General features: G+C 40.3%; 1 protein-coding gene across 3 annotated transcripts in view; it reads left to right on the forward strand.

The window, feature by feature from the left end:
- SIRT1 (sirtuin 1) overlaps positions 1-19,383 on the forward strand; it is a 34,058-nt gene that overhangs the window by 12,014 nt on the left and 2,661 nt on the right. For 2 of the 3 annotated variants that reach the window (XM_003312580.7, XM_003312581.6), the window contains exons 5-8: positions 10,449-10,596; positions 11,693-11,772; positions 12,908-13,094; positions 16,152-16,709. In XM_003312580.7, coding sequence (XP_003312628.2) covers positions 10,449-10,596; positions 11,693-11,772; positions 12,908-13,094; positions 16,152-16,709 — 973 coding nt within the window. Of the gene's footprint in view, positions 1-9,822; positions 9,948-10,448; positions 10,597-11,692; positions 11,773-12,907; positions 13,095-16,151; positions 16,710-19,383 lie in introns of all 3 variants that reach the window. The other variant, XM_016946431.3, reaches the window with a different exon arrangement.

Raw genomic sequence — 19,383 nt, forward strand, 5'->3', positions numbered from 1 at the left:
AAGCGCTTAAGGAGAAATAAGTAAGGACAAAGAGTGCAGGATAGTATCCTGACACGGAGGATGGGGAGGGTATGTAAATATTGTCGATATTTTACTGAATTTCTAAATATTACAAGAATAGAATATTCATAGGATAACCTAAGCTTTTCTGTGAGTCAGTGTACTAGGCAGAAAGTTCACTAAAGTGGTTTGTGATTTTTGCTACTTATGAGAAAACATTAAAAATGAAGCCATGAAAAGGAAATATTGGTGAAATTTAGATACTTCAGAAGGAAAGAGAGACTTTCTTTTTTTTTGGAAAGAATTTCTATACCATCTATTATATCATTGATTGTATGTGATTATTGAGAATTAAGTTTTTCTTTTTTTTTTTTTTTTTGAGACAGAGTTTTGCTCTTGTCACCCAGGCTGGAGTGCGGTGGTGAGATCTCGGCTCACTGCAACCTTCACCTCCAGAGTTCAAGCAATTCTGCTGCCTCAGCCTACTGAGTAGCTGGGATTACAGGTGCCCATCACCACGCCCAGCTAATTTTTGTAATTTTAGTAGAGACGGGATTTCACCATGTTGGTCAGGCTGGTCTCGAACTCCTGACCTCAGGTGATCCGCCCGCCTAGGCCAAAGTGCTGGGATTACAGGCGTGAGTCTCCCACGCCCAGCCCTTAAATTTCATTTAGACTGGAAATTTCAAGTAATGGAGAGGTGTGTTAAGGAAGTTATTGCTCTGTTAGAGCAGTTTCTTAAATTTGGCACTATTGACATTTTGGGCTGGATTTTTCTTTTTGTTTCTGAGATAGTTTCACTCTGTCGAGCCATCACAGCTCGTTGCAGCCTTGAACTCCTGGGCTCCTGCCTGAGCCTCCTGAGTAGCTGAGACCATAGGCGCGTACCACATACCTAGCTAAATGTGTTTTTGACTTTCTTTTTCTTTGTAGAGTCAAGTTCTCACTATGTTGTCCAGGCTGGTCTTGAAATCCTGGGTTCCAGCAATTCTCCTGCTTAGCCTTACAGAGTGTCGGGATCGTAGGCACAGGCCACTGCACCCGGCCTTGGGCTGATATTTATTTGCTATGGGGAGCTTTCCTGTGCGTTGTAGGATGTTTGGCAATATCCCTGGCCGGCCAGGTGCAGCGGCTCACACCTGTAATCCCAGCACTTTGGGAGGCTGAGGTGGGCGGATCACTTGAGGCTGGGAGTTCAGAAGAGACCAGCCAACGTGGTGAAACCCTGTCTCTACTAAAAATACAAAAATTAGCCGGGTGTGGTGACACACATGAGAATCACTTGAACTCAGGAGGCTGAGTTTGCCGTGAGCTGAGATCGCGCTGCTGTACTCCAGCCTGGGTGACAAAGCAAGAATCTGTCTCAAAAAAAAAAAAAAAAAAAAAATCGCTGGTCTCCACCTACGAAATGCCGTTTGTATCCCCACCCCAAGTCCTGACAATAAAAAATGTCTTCAAAATGTTCCTTGCAAAATCGCTCATTGAGGCTAACTGAGGTGGCTCACAACTTTAATCCCAGCCCTTTGGAAGGCCGAGGCTGGCAGATCACTTAAGCCCAGGTGACTGGCCCTGGCCAACTTGGCAAAACGCTGTCTCTACTAAGAATACAAAAAAATAGCCAGACGTGGTGGTGCACACCCGTAATTCCAGCTACTCGGGAGGCTGAGGCAGGAGAATCTGGAACCTGGGAGGCGGAGGTTGCAGTGAGCCGAGATCGCACCCCTCTACTCCAGCCTGATTGACAGAGTGAGACTCCATCTCAAAAAAAAAAAAAAATTACTCTCTGAGCACCAGTGTGTTACAGTGTGCTTAGCTGTGGTACCACTTTGGATTCTTTCACACAAGAACAGTTAAGGCCAGTTTTAAAGCTGTGGGGCCATTTCTGAACTGTATTTTGTTTTTTTGGAGATGAAGTTTCACTCTTGTTGCTCAGGCTGGAGTGCGATGGTGTGATCTCGGCTCACTTGCAACCTCCGCCTCCCAGGTTCAAGCAATCTCCTGCCTTAGCCTCTTGAGTAGACTTGATTATGGGATCTTGGCTCACTGCAACCTCTGCTTCCCAGGTTCAAACAGTTCTGCCTTAGCCTGCTGAGTAGCTGGAATTACAGGTGCCCGCCACCATGCTTGGTTAATTTTGTATTTTTAGTAGAGATGGGGTTTCACCATATTGGCCAGGCTGGTCTCGAACTCTTGACCTTGTGATTCACCCACCTCTGCCTCCCAAAGTGCTGGTATTACAGGCATGAGCCACTGTGCCTAGCCAATTTTTTGAATTTTTAGTAGAGATGGGGTTTCATCATGTTGGCCACGCTGGTCTCGAACTCCTGACCTCAGGTGATCCACCCACCTTGGCCTCCTAAAGTTCTGGGATTACAGGTGTGAGCCACTTCGCCCAGCCTGCACTGTGTTCTTATCCTGCATAATGACTTAAATTGATAATAAGTTGTGGTCATGGTTCTCAGAAACCTAAAATAATTCACTGATGTTAATAAAAATGAGTGGTTGTATTTAGAGTCAAGGCGAAACTGAATTAGGATGTATAAAATAACTTTTTTTTTTTTTTTTTAAGTAGGACTTTTGTTTGGCTGGGCGTGGTGGCTCACGCCTGTAATCCCAGCACTTTGGGAGGCCACAGCGGGCGGTCAAAAGTTTGAGACCAGCCTGACCAACATGGTGAAACCCTGTCTCTACTAAAAATACAAAAATTAGATGGATGTGGTGGCGCGTGCTGTAATCGCAGCTACTCAGGAGGCTGAAGCAGGAGAATCACTTGAACCCAGGAGGCGGAGGTTGCAGTGAGCTGAGATGGCGCCACTGCACTCCAGCCTGGGCGAGAGAGTGAGACTCTGTCTCAAAAAAAAAAAAAAAAAAAAAAAGAAAAGAAAAAAAAAGAAAAGGGACTGTGTTCGAAGAGTGTAGTTTCTGTCCCATACTGAATTCACTGTTCTTTCCCTAGTGATTAAAATACAAGAAAAGGTAGAGGGAGAAATACGAACTGAATTTTATGAACTTAATTCCAAGAATGTATTTTTACATTTATTCAAAAAATTATTACTTTATTGATAATATGCAAACATACCAGATTATGTATTAATAGTTAAAAATTTGAGTTCTAGAACAAGCTTATTAAAAATCAACGTCAGTAAAAAGAAAATAGATGGTAGTCACAGTGCCATTCATCTGAAAATAATGTTTTAATACATGTATATGGATTATATATCTATACGTTTATAGTATTATAGCTGGATTTATGTTACATTTTTAGCATAAAATTTGGCGTTTGCTGGGCCCAGTGGCTTGCGATTGTAGTCCCAGCAACTCAGGAGGGTAAGGTGGGAGGATTGCTTGAACCAAAGAGTTTGAGGCTGCAGTGAGCTGTGACCTCACCTCTGCACACCAGCCTGAGTGACAGAGCAAGACCCATCCCTGAAAAGAAAAAACTTGGCTGTTTTACTTTGCTTTCAATTTGTAGTATATTCTACTTAATATAATAAACTTACTTTCTGTGAGGTGCTTGAATACTTTTTAATGGTTATTTATGAAGTGGTGAACTGTAATTCTGTATTTGTACATTTGGATGTACAAATAGTGTTGCTACAGTTGTCCTTTTTTGGTATGTCTCCAGTGTTCTTAGGATAAATTCCTGAAAGTGAATTTCAGTTTTGAATTTCAGAGAAACATGTCAAAGTTCTTCTTTAAGCCTTTAAGTCTCCTGATATGTTTTGTTGTATTGCAGCTTGGAAAGGTTGAAATAAAATCTTCTATTAGGGCTGGGTGCAGTGGCTCATGCCTGTAATCCGAGCACTTTGGGATTTAGCTGATTTGGCTGATTTATCATGCCACTGCCACCTGTATCCACCCAAAATCCACAAAAACCCCAGAATACATTCTTAGCATTAAAAAAAAAGTTATATAAATATATATAATTATATATATATATTTGAGACAGGGCCTGTCTCTGATACCCAGACGTGTGTAGTATCTTTCAAAAATCATGTATCTATGTATAGTTTGCCCCTTCCTTCAGTCTTTGCTGCCCCTAATATCTGTCCTTAATGGTTACCATGGTGAAACTCTTGGAAATCATTCAGGGGGGGAAAAAAATTTGTGTTGGGATAGGGGAGGGATGTCAGCATAAGTTTTTAATACTTGATAAATGATTGCCAACAGAATCAAAAACACCTTGTTTTCTATCTTTTTTCACCATATAATATTCTTGAGAATAATTTCGTAACAGCACTTAACAGATATACCTTATTTTTCGACGAAGGCTGTGTAGCATTCTATTTTAAAGTTGTTTCACAGTATATGAGTCTCCTATTGATAGGTATCTGTGTTTTTGTCTTTTTGATCTAGGGTTGTTTTTAAGGCAGTTTAAAAACTATAGTAAGTAAAAGAGGCCAGGTGCGGTGGCTCACACCTGTAAACCCAGCACTTTGGGAGGCCGAGGCGGGTGGATCACTTGAGGTAGGAGTTCGAGACCAGCCTGGCAAACATGGTGAAACCCTTCTCTACTAAAAATAAAAAAAATTAGCCGGCCGTGGTGGCAAGCACCTGTAGTCCCAGCTGTTCAGAAGGCTGAGGGAGGAGAATCGCTTGAACTCGGGAGGCGGAGGTTGCAGTGAGCCAATAATATGCCGCTGCACTCCAGCCTGGGCAACAGAGCGAGACTCTATCTCAAAAATAAATACAATTTTAAATAAAATTATAAAAATAAAGCAGCACCCAGCTTTATTTTTTATTTATTTATTTATTTATTGAGACAGAGTCGCACTCTGTCATTCAAGTTGGAGTGCAGTGGTGCCATCTTGGCTCATTGCAACCTCTGCCTCCCGGGTTCAAGTGATTCTCCCGCTTCAGCCTCCCAGGTAGCTGAGATTACAGATGTGTGCCACCACGCCCAGCTAATTTGTATTTTTAGTAGAGATGGGGGTTTCACCATGTTTGCCAGGCTGGTCTTGAACTTCTAACCTCAGGTGATCCACCCACCTTGGCCTCCCAAAGTGCTGGGATTATAGGTGTGAGCCGCCGCGCTTGGCTCAACATCTTATTTTTTGAGACAGGGTCTCCTTCTGTTATCCAAGCTGCAGTGTAGTAGTGTGATCTTACAGCTCACTGCAGCCTCCAACTCTTGGGCTCAAATGATTCTCCTGTCTCAGCCTCCCAAGTAGCTAGTACTACAGGTGTGCACCACCATGCCCTGCTGTTTCTTTGTTTTTTTTGTATGGACAGTCTTGCTATGTTGCCCAGGCTGGTCTCAAACTCCTGAGCTCGAGTGATTCTGCTGCCTCAGCTACTCAAAGTGCTGGGATTGTAGGCGTTAACTACCAGGTTAGGCCTGTTCTGTTTTTATTAGCGTGGATGACTGCTGGTTACTACTGGCCGTTTGTATATCCTTGAATTACCTCTTTGTTTTTAGCCATTTTTCTCCATTTCGGTGCTTTTTCACAGTGACTTCTGGGAATATTATGTTCTTTTCTTTTGATTTACCTTTCAAATTTTATTTTTATGGATATATAATAGTTGTACGTGTACATTATATATTCTTGAAGAGTTAGGCTTTTTGGGATTCCAGCCTTTAGTAATCCCATGAAGGTGAGCAAACTGAAATGTACTTACTAGTCTTAGTCATTTGGTTCGTAATATGTAATAGAAATGGTGCTTATCCTAAAAGAAAAATAGAAAACTTGAGGGTGAAGGATCAGAAATTGAAGACAGTAAATACTGCATAGAGGTTTAAATGCTAGGGTTTTTAGGTTTTCTTTTCTTTTTTTTTTTTTTTGAGATAGTCTTGCTCTGACACCCAGGCTGGACTGCAACCTCTGTTCCCTGGCCTCAAGCGATCCTCCCACCTTAGCCTCCTGACTAGCTGTGACCACAGATGTGCACCACAATGCCCAGCTATTTTTTTTTGTATTTTTGGTAGAGATGGGGTCTCGCCATGTTGCCCAGTCCAGTGCTGGATTTTCATATCAAAACAGGGCTCTGCTACTTACTTGCTCTTGTGACCAAAATGGCAAGTTAGGTTTGTTTTGTATTTGTTTTCATCTGCATCGGGGTATATGTTCACAGCTGGATCAGCAAACTTTCTGTAGTAAGGTAGGGCCTGGTAGTAAATATGTAGTATGCTTTGCAGACTGCATAGGGTCTCTGTCATATGTTCTTTGTTTTCTTTACAGCCTCGAACAAATTAAAAAACCCAGTCCTCAGCCTTGTCTGTAGCATAATAAAGAGGAAATTAAAAGTGCTTATGTTATACGTGGTACATACTAAAATTTATTAAGTGGCGACTGGCAGTTTAACTAATTGACATTCTCTTGTGTTAGGTTAATACAGGGGTTGGTGTACTATGGCCTCAGTCCAAATGTGGCCCACTCCATGTTTTTGTATAGGCTGTGAGCTAAGCATGAAGCATTAATTTATTACTTAAATCAACAAATAAAGTTTATGTGGTGTACAACATGATGTTTTGATGTGTGTACATTATGGAATGGCTAACTCAAGCTAATATTCATTACTTCACATACTTTTTTTTGGTGGTGAGAACATTTAAAATGTACTCTTAATAATTTTCAGGTATACAATATTTGTTTTTGTTTTTGTTTTTGTTTTGAGACGAAGTCTCGCTCTTGTCCCCAGGCTGGAGTGCAGTGGCGCTATCTTGGCTCACTGCAACCTCTGCCTCCCAGGTACAAGCGATTCTCCTGCCTCAGCCTCCCAAGTAGCTGGGATTACAGGCGTCTCCACGCCCGGCTAGTTATTGTATTTTTAGTAAAGACAGGGTTTCACCATGTTGGCCAGGCTGGTCTCAAACTCCTGACCTCAGGTGATCCGCCTGCCTCGGCCTCCCAAAGTGCTGCGATTACAGGCGTGAGCCACCGCGCCCGGCTACAATATGTTCTTAATTATAGTCAGCAATAGATCTCCTGAACTTATTCTTCCCAACGTCTTCCCAATCCCCCCTCCACCCCCTGCTAATAATTAATTTTAAATGACTGGGGAAAAAATTGAAAGAACTGTTTCATGACACTTGAACATTATATAAAATTTTCATGTCAGTGTTCATAAATACAAACTTTTATTAGAACATAACCATACTGTTTATATATTGAAATACAGTTGAATTTGTCATATGACCAATTTATTAGTATTGATTAAGATGTTGAGCAGTTTATTCAAGTGTGGTTTTGTGGAATGAAAGAGACAGGAGGGATTATGAGGACTCTCCTTGGCAGGATTGATGCATTTCACTTTTTTTTGACAGGAAGGAAAGTTTAGGTTCTATTTTCTCAGCAACTCTACTTAACTGCCTCCATCTGAACTATATATAGGAGGGGGTGGATATCAGCAAAGATTAACATCAGTAAATTTTGATGAATTCTCTAAAAATTCTGATTTTTAAAGAGGGAATTTTGGCTGGGCACAGTGGCTCACACCTGTAATCCTAAGCACTTTGGGAGGCCAAGGCAGGTGGATCACCTGAGGTCTGGAGTTTGAGACCAGCCTGGCCAACATGGCGAAACCCTCTCTCTACTAAAAACAAATTAGCTGAATGTGGTGGCGCGTCAAACTGGGTGGCCTGTCTTGCTTGGAATAGGACTAAGCATGTCACACTTTCACCATGGAAGAGTTAATGCGTATTCTATCTGTAAGTTGTATCTCCAGTCATTGGTTTTCAACAAGTGGTCCTATCTTAGGAGGAGTGGTATATTAGAACAGTCCTTCCAGAGTAATTTTTTTCATTATTTCAGATTCCTTTTAGTTTTTTTTTGTTTGTTTTGTTTTTTTTTTTAAAGGCTCTCACTCTGTCACCCAGGCTGGAGAGCAGTGATAACGATCATAGCTCACTGGAACCTCTACCTCCCTGGGCTCAGGTGATCCTCCCACCTCAGCCTTCTGAGTTTCTGGGACTACAGGCATGAACCGTGAGGCCCAGCTAATTTTTGTGATTTTTGTGTTTTTTGTAGAGTCAGGGTTTCTCCATGTTGCCCAGGCTGGTCTCGAACTCCTGGTCTCAAGTAACCTGCCCACCTCGGCCTTCCAAAGTGCTGTGATTAGAGGTGTGAGCCACCACACCTGTACTACTACTTTTAGTTTGAACACTATATTTAAATCTAATAATTCAGACATGGCTCATTTCATACTTGACGGAAAGTATGAGTCAAAGACTCAAATCATTCAGATTCTCACATATGTAAAACGTACGCTTGGCCGGGTGCAGTGGCTCACGCCTGTAATCCCAGCACTTTGTGAGACCAAGGTGGGCGGATCACCTGAGGTCAGGAGTTCAAGACCAGCCTGACCAACATGGAGAAACCCCGTCTCTACTAAAAATACAAAATTAGCTGGGGTGGTGGCACATGCCTGTAATCCCAGCTATTCAGGAAGCTGAGGCAGGAGAATCACTTGAACCCGGGAGGTGGAGGTTGTGGTGAGCTGAGATCGCGCCATTGCACTCCAGCCTGAGCAAAAAGAGCAAAACTCTGTCTCAAAAAAAAAAAAAAAAAAAAAAGCAGGCTTATAAAATAAAACAAAAATGTCCTTTATGATTTGTCTTAAAGGTAGTTGAATTAATAAGAGCTAAATCTAGTGTCCCATACATCTTTGTGTTTCTTACTCTACCCTTTAGAAAGGGTGGGGGTGGACATGGATAAGGCACACAGTTAATTCAGGGACAGTGGAGTCTTGGTACTTGCTCTTTTTCCCTGACCTTGCTTTGGAGTTATTTTATTTTTTAAATTCTGCATTTGGCATGTTATTATCACTTGCTTACTACTATAGGTCCTATTTTATCTGTTGCCTAGCATATTCTGATAGTGCCTAAAATATTCTAAAAGCTATTTCCAGAAGGAGCTTTAATGAGACATACAATGCTTAATCTCTCAAATGTAGATGTACTAGAACAAAGCATTCTGGGGAAGAAAACAGTGGTTCAGTGGTTGATTTAACTGAACTCACTTTTCCAAAACAGTGGCTTTTGATTTTCTGTAAACATTGACTTTATTAAGCTTTTCCCTTGCTACTATATGCACTCTCTATTTCTTAAATTGCAAAAAGTTATTCATGAAATTTGTGATAAATATTTGAATCTAAGGCAACGTCTTTGGATTCTTTATACTAGGTTTTTAGCAGCATGTGGACATGTATGTGATAGCTGTTAATGGAATTCACTTAAGTTTTACTTAGAAGCCTGGGTAGTAGAACCTAGAAGTTGCAGTGGGAATTTTTTTTAATTTGAAAGATTAAATAGGTAAAAAGTCATCTTTAATCTCTATTAAACTTTTTTGTATAATGTCAGAAGTGAAAGTTCCCCACATCTGCTTACAGCCTGTTTGTATCCTTCCTGACTTGATTAAATGGACATCTCTATATACATGTGCATATAATTTCAATTTTTGCTTAGTAACAAAAACAAAAGTTATACATACTGGTGACTAATTTGCTTTTTTCACATATGTCATGAACCATTTTCCAGGGCAGTTCATCTAGATCTCCCTCATTCTTTTTAATGGCTACATATTCCACTATTATGGATGTACCTGTACCATATTTATACAACCGGTTCCCTATTGATGGACATATGGTTGTGTCTAGTTTTTTGCTAGCATTGTGATAGATTAGAGCCTGTAATGAATGGTAAGGAAGTAAGTAGATGATAGCACTACTACTTTGAAGGAAAAAGTAGAGAATAAACTTCCTTTGCCATAGTCACTTACTAAATGAAATTTAATAAAAACACTGTCAAAAGTTGGGAGGACCAAAATTGATACTTTTTCTCTGATCTTTTTGCCATGTGTATATCTGAATTCTTTGTTTTTAAAGAAGAAACAGCATTGAAGCATTATTTGGGGGGAAAAACACACACACAAAATCCAGCAACTCAGCATTCATGAGCAACTCTATACTATACCAGTATGTGCCTGTGCAGTGGAAGGAAAACAATTTTGGTAAGGATTAAAACTTTAGCTTTAAACTTCCAGCAGGTTGATATTCTAATGAATGATAAATCAAAAAAAAAATTTAAATATTCTTGTATTGACAGTGCTTTTTTTTTAAATCACCCTACCTTGATATCTGTAATTTTAGTTTAAACTTTCCCATTTTTCTTTAAAGAAAAAAATCTGAATTTGCAGCCAACAAAAATTAGATATCCTAAGGTTGTATTACTTCTGACTTTTATTAAAATATCAACATTTCTTAGAGATGTTTATGGGCTGACTTTGTCTTTTTCTTCAAGGGGCCAAGTTCACTAATTGCTGAGTTTTATGCATATGACAGCAACCATCCTTTTGTAGGTGTGTGTCGCATCCATCTAGATACTTTAAAATGCTCATCTATTTCATTTTTAAAATTACGTGTGTGGGATTATCAGTATTTTTTTGTTAAACATATGACATCTGTAGTTTATTTCACTAATGTAAATTTTTTCTACCTTTTGCTTGATATAGGAAATATATCCTGGACAATTCCAGCCATCTCTCTGTCACAAATTCATAGCCTTGTCAGATAAGGAAGGAAAACTACTTCGCAACTATACCCAAAACATAGACACGCTGGAACAGGTTGCGGGAATCCAAAGGATAATTCAGTGTCATGGTTAGTAAACTTCAGAGTGGTTTTCTGTAATTTATTTTAGTTTTATAGGAAGATATTTCCTATAAAGCTGACTGCCATCGAGAAGTGGAGATAAAGCATTATTTAATCATGTTATCTCATTTATCGATAACCTCAGAAAAGTAGAAAACAAAAATAATAAAAACAGAAGTATTGGCCTTGACAGTTAATTATAGAAAACCTCAGATATTAATTTGCTTTTGATTTCAAAAGATGCTGCAGTTGCATGCATTCAATTATTTTAAATAATCTTTTCTGGCTGAGTGCAGTGGCTCAAGCCTGTAATCCTAGCACTTTGGGAAGCCGAGGCGGGCAGATCCCATGAGGCCAAGAGTTCGAGAACAGCCTGGCCAACATGGTGAAACCCCGACTCTACTAGAAATACAAAAATTAGCCGGGCATGGTGGCAGGTGCCTGTAATCCCAGCTACTCAGGAGGCTGAGGCACGAGAATCACTTGAACCTGGGAGTTGGAGGTTGCAGCGAGCCAAGATTGCACCATTGCGCTCCAGCCTGGGAGACAGACTCTGTCAAAAAAAAAAAAAAAAAAAATTCTGAATACAAGAGTAGTATTAGCTGTTAATGAAGAAATGTGACATCTTTATGAAACTAAAAGAACTGGATAGTTGAGATGTACAGGATTCAGAGATTCAGAAATGTTTAATGTAAAACAAGTATCAACAGGCCATTACGTATCTAAAGTGTTTCTAAGAACTGCTGAGCTAAGGTAATAGGGTTGGAACTGTCCAACTCTGCAGGATTTTAGCCCTGGAGGAGTGAGCTGTTACAGTTTTGTTGAAAAGAGTAGCTTTAGAAGGCATCATTATATTAGTGTCTCAGAGATTGAGAATCATATTCATTCTATGTATAAATATATAAATTCTGCATCCCCTAGATTCTCCTGTAGTATATCACAAAATCTGCAGTGTGTTCTGAGGTTTAAAATCAAAGTTAAAAACAAAAACAAAAATCCTTAAATCCTCTTAACATTTGTGATGTTAAACTTTATAATGTTTGTGGTGTGTTCAAGAAACAGAAATACTTATTTAATAAAGCATATATATGTTGGTTGTTTTTAGGTTCCTTTGCAACAGCATCTTGCCTAATTTGTAAATACAAAGTTGACTGTGAAGCTGTACGAGGAGATATTTTTAATCAGGTAATTTGTTGCCCATATTTTAGGAATTGTTCATGTCTCTGAAGTATTTCTTCTTTTGCCTCAAAATCCTTTTTTACCCCTTTAAAGTATATATGGTACAGAAAGATTCAGGAAGAAAATAGTTAGCAATTGGGAATTTTGGTAAAATACACGAGAACCTTTCAATACCTTATATAGAAAACAGCCCTATAAAGTCTCTTAAAATTATGAAATTGGCTTCTTAGTATCTAAGCCGAACATAAAATGTCAGATCATAGGCAAGTTGTTGTTGTAGTAGTTTTTCTCCTTCCTCTCCCTTTTTGTGCCTGTCAGATTTGGACCTTAAATTAGTTGTGGTAATCTTCTAAAATTATTTCATACATGTTCATTGCCAAAAAATATAGGAAAATGTAGCAGAAAATAAAAATTATCCAGAAATATGTCCTGTGTGCTTAGCAATATATGGAGGTAATCATGTCATTACGAAAGAGGAAGAATAGTATATTAAAATGGAGTCATTGGTCGGGTGCAGTGGCTCATGCTTGTAATCCCAGCACTTTGGGAGGACGAGGTGGGTCGATCATTTGAGGTCAGAAGTGAGACCAGCCTGGCCAACATGGCAAAACCCCGTCTCTCCTAAAAATACAAAAATTAGCCTGGCATGGTGGCATATGCCTTTAATCTCAGCTGCTTGGGAGGCTGAGGCAGGAGAATTATTTGAACTCGGGAGGTGGAGGTTGTAGTGAGCTGAGATCATGCCACTGCACTCCAGGCTGGGCAACAGAACAAGACTCCATCTCAAATAAATAAAATGGAATCATTTTATTTGACAAATGTCTATTTTTTTTTGAAAGGATCAATTCCCATTTAGTGTATATACACACATTGTGTTTTTCCTCTTAATATATGATGGACTCTTCAATGTCAAGTGTTTTTCTACACAGATATTATAACAAGAGCATAGTATTTCATTGTTTCATAGTATGTTAATAAACTACCCATCATTGACAGTTGCTGTTTATCCATAGCTTTTCTGTTTTTGTTTTTTTTTTTAATAATTCTGAAATGTATTCTTAGAGGTATGGAAATGTTGACTATTTCTAACTTGGGCTTACTCTTTGCTTCTCTACCTCAACCAAAATCTGAAAATATGTAGGTAGTTCCTCGATGTCCTAGGTGCCCAGCTGATGAACCGCTTGCTATCATGAAACCAGAGATTGTGTTTTTTGGTGAAAATTTACCAGAACAGTTTCATAGAGCCATGAAGTATGACAAAGATGAAGTTGACCTCCTCATTGTTATTGGGTCTTCCCTCAAAGTAAGACCAGTAGCACTAATTCCAAGTAAGTTGGTGATGGTTTTTGGAGAACATTTCTATATATAATGTCATGGGTTATGGGTCTGTATAATAGACGCTAGTAATCTTAACTCTGCTTCTGTTTGAAAGAGTGGTGAAGAGCTAATTTTAGAAATTGTTTGTTTGTTTGTTTATTGAGATGGAGTTTCCCTCTTGTTGCCCAGGCTGGAGTGCAGTCGCGTATCTCAGCTCACTGCAACCTCCGCCTCCCGGGTTCAAGCGATTCTTCTGCCTCAGCTTTCTGAGTAGCTGGGATCACAGGCGTCCACCAACATGCCTGGCTAGTTTTTGTATTTTTAGTATAGACCGGGTTTCACCATGTTGGCCGGGCTGGTCTCGAACTCCTCAGCTCAGGTGATCCGCCTGTCTCTGCCTCCTAAAGTGCTGGGATTACAGGCATGAGCCCCCATGCCTGGCCAGAAATTCTTTGTTTTTAGTAGAGATGAGGTCTTGTTGTGTTGCCCAGGCTGGATTCGAACTCCTGGGCTCAAGTGATCCTCCTGCCTCAGCCCCTTGAGTAGCTAGGATTACAGGCAAGAGCCTCCACATCTGGCTGAACTGTTTTTTTAGGTGGTGGTGTTCATTGAGACTGGTGAATCTGACATTTTGATGGGGGGTGGAGGGTTGTCAAAACACAAGTAATGTTGGTGGTTCGTGCCTGTAATCTCAGCACTTTGGGAGGCCGAGGTAGGTGGATCGCTTGAGGGCAGCAGTTTGAGACCAGCCTGGCCAACATGGTGAAACCCTGTCTCTACTAAAAATACAAAAATTAGCTGGGCATAGTGGTGTGCACATGTAGTCCCAGCTACTTGGGAGGTTGGGGCATGAGAATCGCTTGAACTCAGGAGGCAGAGGTTGCAATGAGCCGAGATTGTGCCACTGCACTCCAGCCTGGGTGACAGAGTGGGACTCTGTCTCAAAAAATCAAAAACAAAAAAACCCAGAAGTAATGCTAAACTCTACTTCTAATTTATGTGAAAAATTAAGACAAAGGTAGAGTTCAACTTAGACTTTTTGGTGGAATGTGTTTTTAATGTTGCAAGGGTTAGCATAAATTAATTTATGAAATGGTCCTTTATCCTTATATTTTTTGATTACAGTTTTGATCTTTCAAATTTAATTGATTTCACATTTAATAAATTCAAATGTATAATTTGGTAGAAGGTAGAAGTGTAACATACCGTGTAAGATGGAATTTGGGGGCTCAGAATGATTGGTTCATTCTTGTCGTAGTAACAGCCATGCCGTAACGGTGATATGTCGATATAGTTTACCCAAAAGGGTGTGTATATAAAAGTGTTCACATAAAATTTAAATCCCTATTACTCTTAGGAAAATTTCTTTGTCATATATATTCTCAAACTGTCTGTTTCCTCCTCTAGTTTAGAATCAGAGGAGGAGAGAGAGAGATTGCAGTTGCATCAGATGTGTCCTTTCATAAGTGAGGGAAAGAGAAGAGGAAAAATATTAAATCCCTAGCCAGAGAATTGAATTAGACCCCACATCAGCAGTCAAGGCAGCCAGAGTAAACAGTTGGAAGAAACATGGAGTCAAGCTCTTCAATTTTGTGTCTATCCCATATCTCGTGGCTTTAGCAGTTAACTCAGTCTTACCTAATTAGCTGTGAAATTCTGTTAAAGTAGAATACAAGACAATTTGCAATTAAATGAAACATGAAAATTTAATATACAAATCTCTTTGTTCTTGAGTTGCTCTTCTTAAAGCAAAATCAAAGGCACTCTGCTTAAAAGCTTTTCTTTTTATTTTTTAGAGACGGGTGTCTTGCTGTAGCTCAGGCTAGAGTGCAGTGGTGCAGTTTCAGCTCACTGCAGCCTTCAACTCCTGGGGACAAGCAGTCCTTCCACTTCAGCTTCCTGAGTAGTTAGGACCAGAGGCGCACACCATGCTTGGCAAATTTTTAAATTTTTTTTTGTAGAAACGGGATTCACTTTGTTGCCCAGGCTGGTCACAAACTCCTGGCCTCAAGTGATCCTTCCTCCTCTGCCTCTCAAAGCGTTAGGATTACAGGCATGAGCTACCATGCCTGGTCCTTAAAAACTTTTCTTTCAAAAGCTTTCTGTGGGATAGTATGATGTGTTGCAAAGATAATTAAAAAAAGAAACAGGTTTATAATAGCGTAGAATATGTTTATATGACTTTTTCCCTCCCCCTTCCCCCCTCCCCTCCCTCTCTCTCTCCCTCCCTTCCGTTTGTCCTTCCTTCCATTCATCCTTCCTTCCGTTAGTCCTTCCTTCTGTCCATCCTTCCCGTCCGTTCTTCCTTCCTTCCTTCGTTCATCCTTCTGTCTGTCCTTCCTTCCGTTCATCTGTCCGTCCTTCCTTCCTCCCACCCTCCCTCCCTCCCTCCTATCCTCCCTCCCTCCCTCATTGCCCAGGCTGGAGTGCAATGGCATGATCTCGGCTCACTGCAGTCTCCCGTGTTCAAGCAGTTCTCCTCCCAAGTAGTTGGGATTAGAGGCATGAGCTACCACACGCCCGGCTAATTTTGTGTTTTTAGTAGAGATGGGGTTTCACCATGTTGGTCGGGTTGGTCTTGAACTCCTGACCTCAGGTGATCCGCCTGCCTCGGCCTCCCAAAGTGCTGGGATTACAGGCGTGAGCCACCGTACCCGGCTCACCTTCTTTATATCAGGAGCTACTTAAGTAGAACATTTATGTGCCAAGAACTCTTCTGTGCACTTGACTAACTCATTTAATCCTCACCACAGTCTTGTGGAGAAGTACTATTATTATCCCCATTCTGCAGACAAGGAAATTTGAGGTTCAGAGTGGGAAAGTCTGGGAAGATTGCTCAGGGGTAACCAGGTGATAGGAGCAGAACTTGAGCGTTTTATAAAAGACACTGAACTGCCCATCTGCTTGCTTGATGAAATGTAATGGCTTGGTTAAGTATTCAGTGCATGGGTCTTTTGGGGATTTGGAGCTCAAGCCCTTGTTGGATTTTTGCGTAATGTATCTGTTGTGGTTTTATTAGCTTACTTCCTCCTCCCTTTTTCTAACTCTTATTTTTCACCCTATTTTAGGTTCCATACCCCATGAAGTGCCTCAGATATTAATTAATAGAGAACCTTTGCCTCATCTGCATTTTGATGTAGAGCTTCTTGGAGACTGTGATGTCATAATTAATGAATTGTGTCATAGGTTAGGTGGTGAATATGCCAAACTATGCTGTAACCCTGTAAAGCTTTCAGAAATTACTGAAAAACCTCCACGAACACAGAAAGAATTGGCTTATTTGTCAGAGTTGCCACCCACACCTCTTCATGTTTCAGAAGACTCAAGTTCACCAGAAAGAACTTCACCACCAGATTCTTCAGTGATTGTCACACTTTTAGACCAAGCAGCTAAGAGTAATGATGATTTAGATGTGTCTGAATCAAAAGGTTGTATGGAAGAAAAACCACAGGAAGTACAAACTTCTAGGAATGTTGAAAGTATTGCTGAACAGATGGAAAATCCGGATTTGAAGAATGTTGGTTCTAGTACTGGGGAGAAAAATGAAAGAACTTCAGTGGCTGGAACAGTGAGAAAATGCTGGCCTAATAGAGTGGCAAAGGAGCAGATTAGTAAGCGGCTTGATGGTAAGAAAGGCAGTCGAACCATTTTGAAAGTATAAATGTCATAACAGTATTTCCAAAAAATTAGCTATTTCGGCAGGTTAATCGATAGGGTAGCTTTATGTAGTTGATTCTGTTTAGAGAAACTGTACAGTTCGTAATCAGAAAGGTAAATCTGGTATCTTGATATGGAGAAGGAAGTGTTTAATAGTGCTCTGTATGTTGTGTTTCTCTAGGGGATGGAAAAATAAGAATGGGTTATTAGCTGGCAGAAATGATGACAGATTTGAGTGCTTACTGTAGGTCAGCTGCTTTACTTATGTTACCTGATTTTAATCTGAGGTAGGAACTATTACTCTTCTGCAGGTGGGAAAACTCGGGACCATAGAGGTTAAATACCTCATGCACAGTAACTACTAAGAAGTGGAAGAACCAGATTAAAATCCAGTCTATTTATGCTTAGAGCCTGCCCCCTTAACTACTCTGCGGTGTTGTCTCAGATGTAGAACACATCTTTGTTTTCTCTGAGGACTTAGAAAAAACACGCGTGATTCTTCTCCACTGAATATAGGAATAGTTTCTACCCTGTTTAGAACATGCATAGTCTTTATCAATAAGTGTTAACTGACATGTGAAATCACTTTCTACTCTTTGGAAGCCGATGTTTTAAGTCCAAGTAGTCTGTATGGTGGAAATTCCTAACTTATGTTAAAAAAAAGAAAACCACTGTAACTTAGCTATAACAGTCTTATATAACTTAGAACTTTAAGTCTCATTCCATTTACCATACTTGGCGAAAACTGACAAATTTTAGACAACTGTATTTGAGTATTCCAGTCATTTGCTGTAAATACATTTTAGTTCAGTTGAATAAACCTTTGGCCTTTTTCATATTAGGCACTGTGGTAAGTTATGGAGACACAGTGATTAATGTTGTGTATAATTATAAATGTGGGTGATACTCATTAATACTTTGGTATAGGTGCTGCTGAAGAACAAAGTACTTTATTATTGTTTTGAACAAAACATCACCCAAAAGGTAGATTTTTTTTTTTTTTTTTGGTGACAGAGTCTCACTCTGTCGCCCAGGCTGGAGTGCAGTGGCACGATCTCAGCTCACTGCAACCTCCGCCTCTCAGGTTCAAGAGATTCTCCTGCCTCAGCCTTCTGAGTAGCTGAAATTACAGGCATGCGCCACCTTGCTCGGCTGATTTTTGTATTTTTAGTAGAGACGGGGTTTCGCCATGTTGGTCAGGCTGGTCTCAAACTCCTGACCCCATGATCCATCCACCTCGGCCTCCCAAAGTGCTAGAATTACAGGCGTGAGCCACGGCGCCCAGCCCCAAAAGGTAGATTCTACTTGGAGATTAGATTACAGAAGGCTTTCTAAGGAGCAAAATATTTAACAATAAGTAGGGATTTAAAAGGAGCAGACGTGTTCCCAGGGGAAACTAGAAAAAGCATAGAGGGATGCTTACGTTTGCAAATCGTGGCAGAAGTCAGAAAGTAGAAAAATTGCTACTGACTTAGATACACAGTTGTCTCTAGCGTATACAAAGTCTACCTATGCACTAAGACTTGCACTGGGAACTTTTCTTGAATGTCATTTTGACAGATGTGTCAAATGGACAATCTCTTTGCCCAGGAAACAGAGTTAACCTGGAACAGTCATTTTTTTTTTTTTTAATTTATTTATTTTTTGAGACGGAGTTTTGCTCTTGTTGTCCAGGCTGAAGTACAATGGTGTGATCTCGGTTCACGGCAACCTCCGCCCCCCCAGGTTCAAGCGATTCTCCTGCCTCAGCCTCCAGAGTAGCTGTAGCTGAGACCACAGGCGCATGCCCTCATGCTCAGCTATTTTTTTTTTTTTTTTTTTTTTTTAGTTTTTGTAGAGACAAGGTCTTGGCACATTGCCCAGGCTGATACCAAACTCCTGGGCTCAAGCAGTCTGCCAGTCTTGGCCTCCCAAAGTGCTGGGATTACAGGTGTAAGCCACTGTGCCCTGCCTGTGGTGTCTTAGGAAACTGATGAGTACTATGTGTCTGTTGTAATAGAGGGAAATAAGTGGTTTTCACAGTGATTTGTAGTGGACTGTGAAATTTTAGGGATTCAGGTCAGAATTGTCACACAGGTTGTAGTCAGGGTGAGAACTGGGTCATGATGCAGTATGAAAAAGTTCGAGAGCCACTTTGGAGAGAACTTGAGATAGGCCACCTACCAGTGTGGTAACCAGGCTTTTGAGAATTCGTCTGGGATACGGTACAATAAATACTACATTTATTATGTGTGAGGAGATGTTAAGTTAGGGACATACTGTGAATTCAAGGATAGAAAACTTTTCCATCAGTTTTTAGGGATCCTACTCTTTCACTTAAACCCCAAATGGCCAAGCTAGGATTGATTTGGTGTGCTGTAGAAAGAACTTCATTGGTATTCATGGATTCAAATTACATCTTAGAGGAGTTTTCAAAAGCGTCTTAGACTGTATGTGTATATACACACACATTCTGAAGCAGTAGGTGGGTCGTGGGGCCTGAGATCTCAGGTGAATCTAAATTTAGGTTCACAGGTGATACTGTAGATTCACAGTGTCTACAGAGTACACTGTGAATTTGTGGTGACTACATTATTGACAAAATATTTTAGGTTTATAATCAGAAAAAAGTTAAAATAGTTAATGAAGATGCTTTAAAAGCCT

Source organism: Pan troglodytes, chromosome 8 (assembly GCF_028858775.2).
Source record: "Pan troglodytes isolate AG18354 chromosome 8, NHGRI_mPanTro3-v2.0_pri, whole genome shotgun sequence".
Taxonomy (NCBI): Eukaryota; Metazoa; Chordata; class Mammalia; order Primates; family Hominidae; genus Pan; species Pan troglodytes.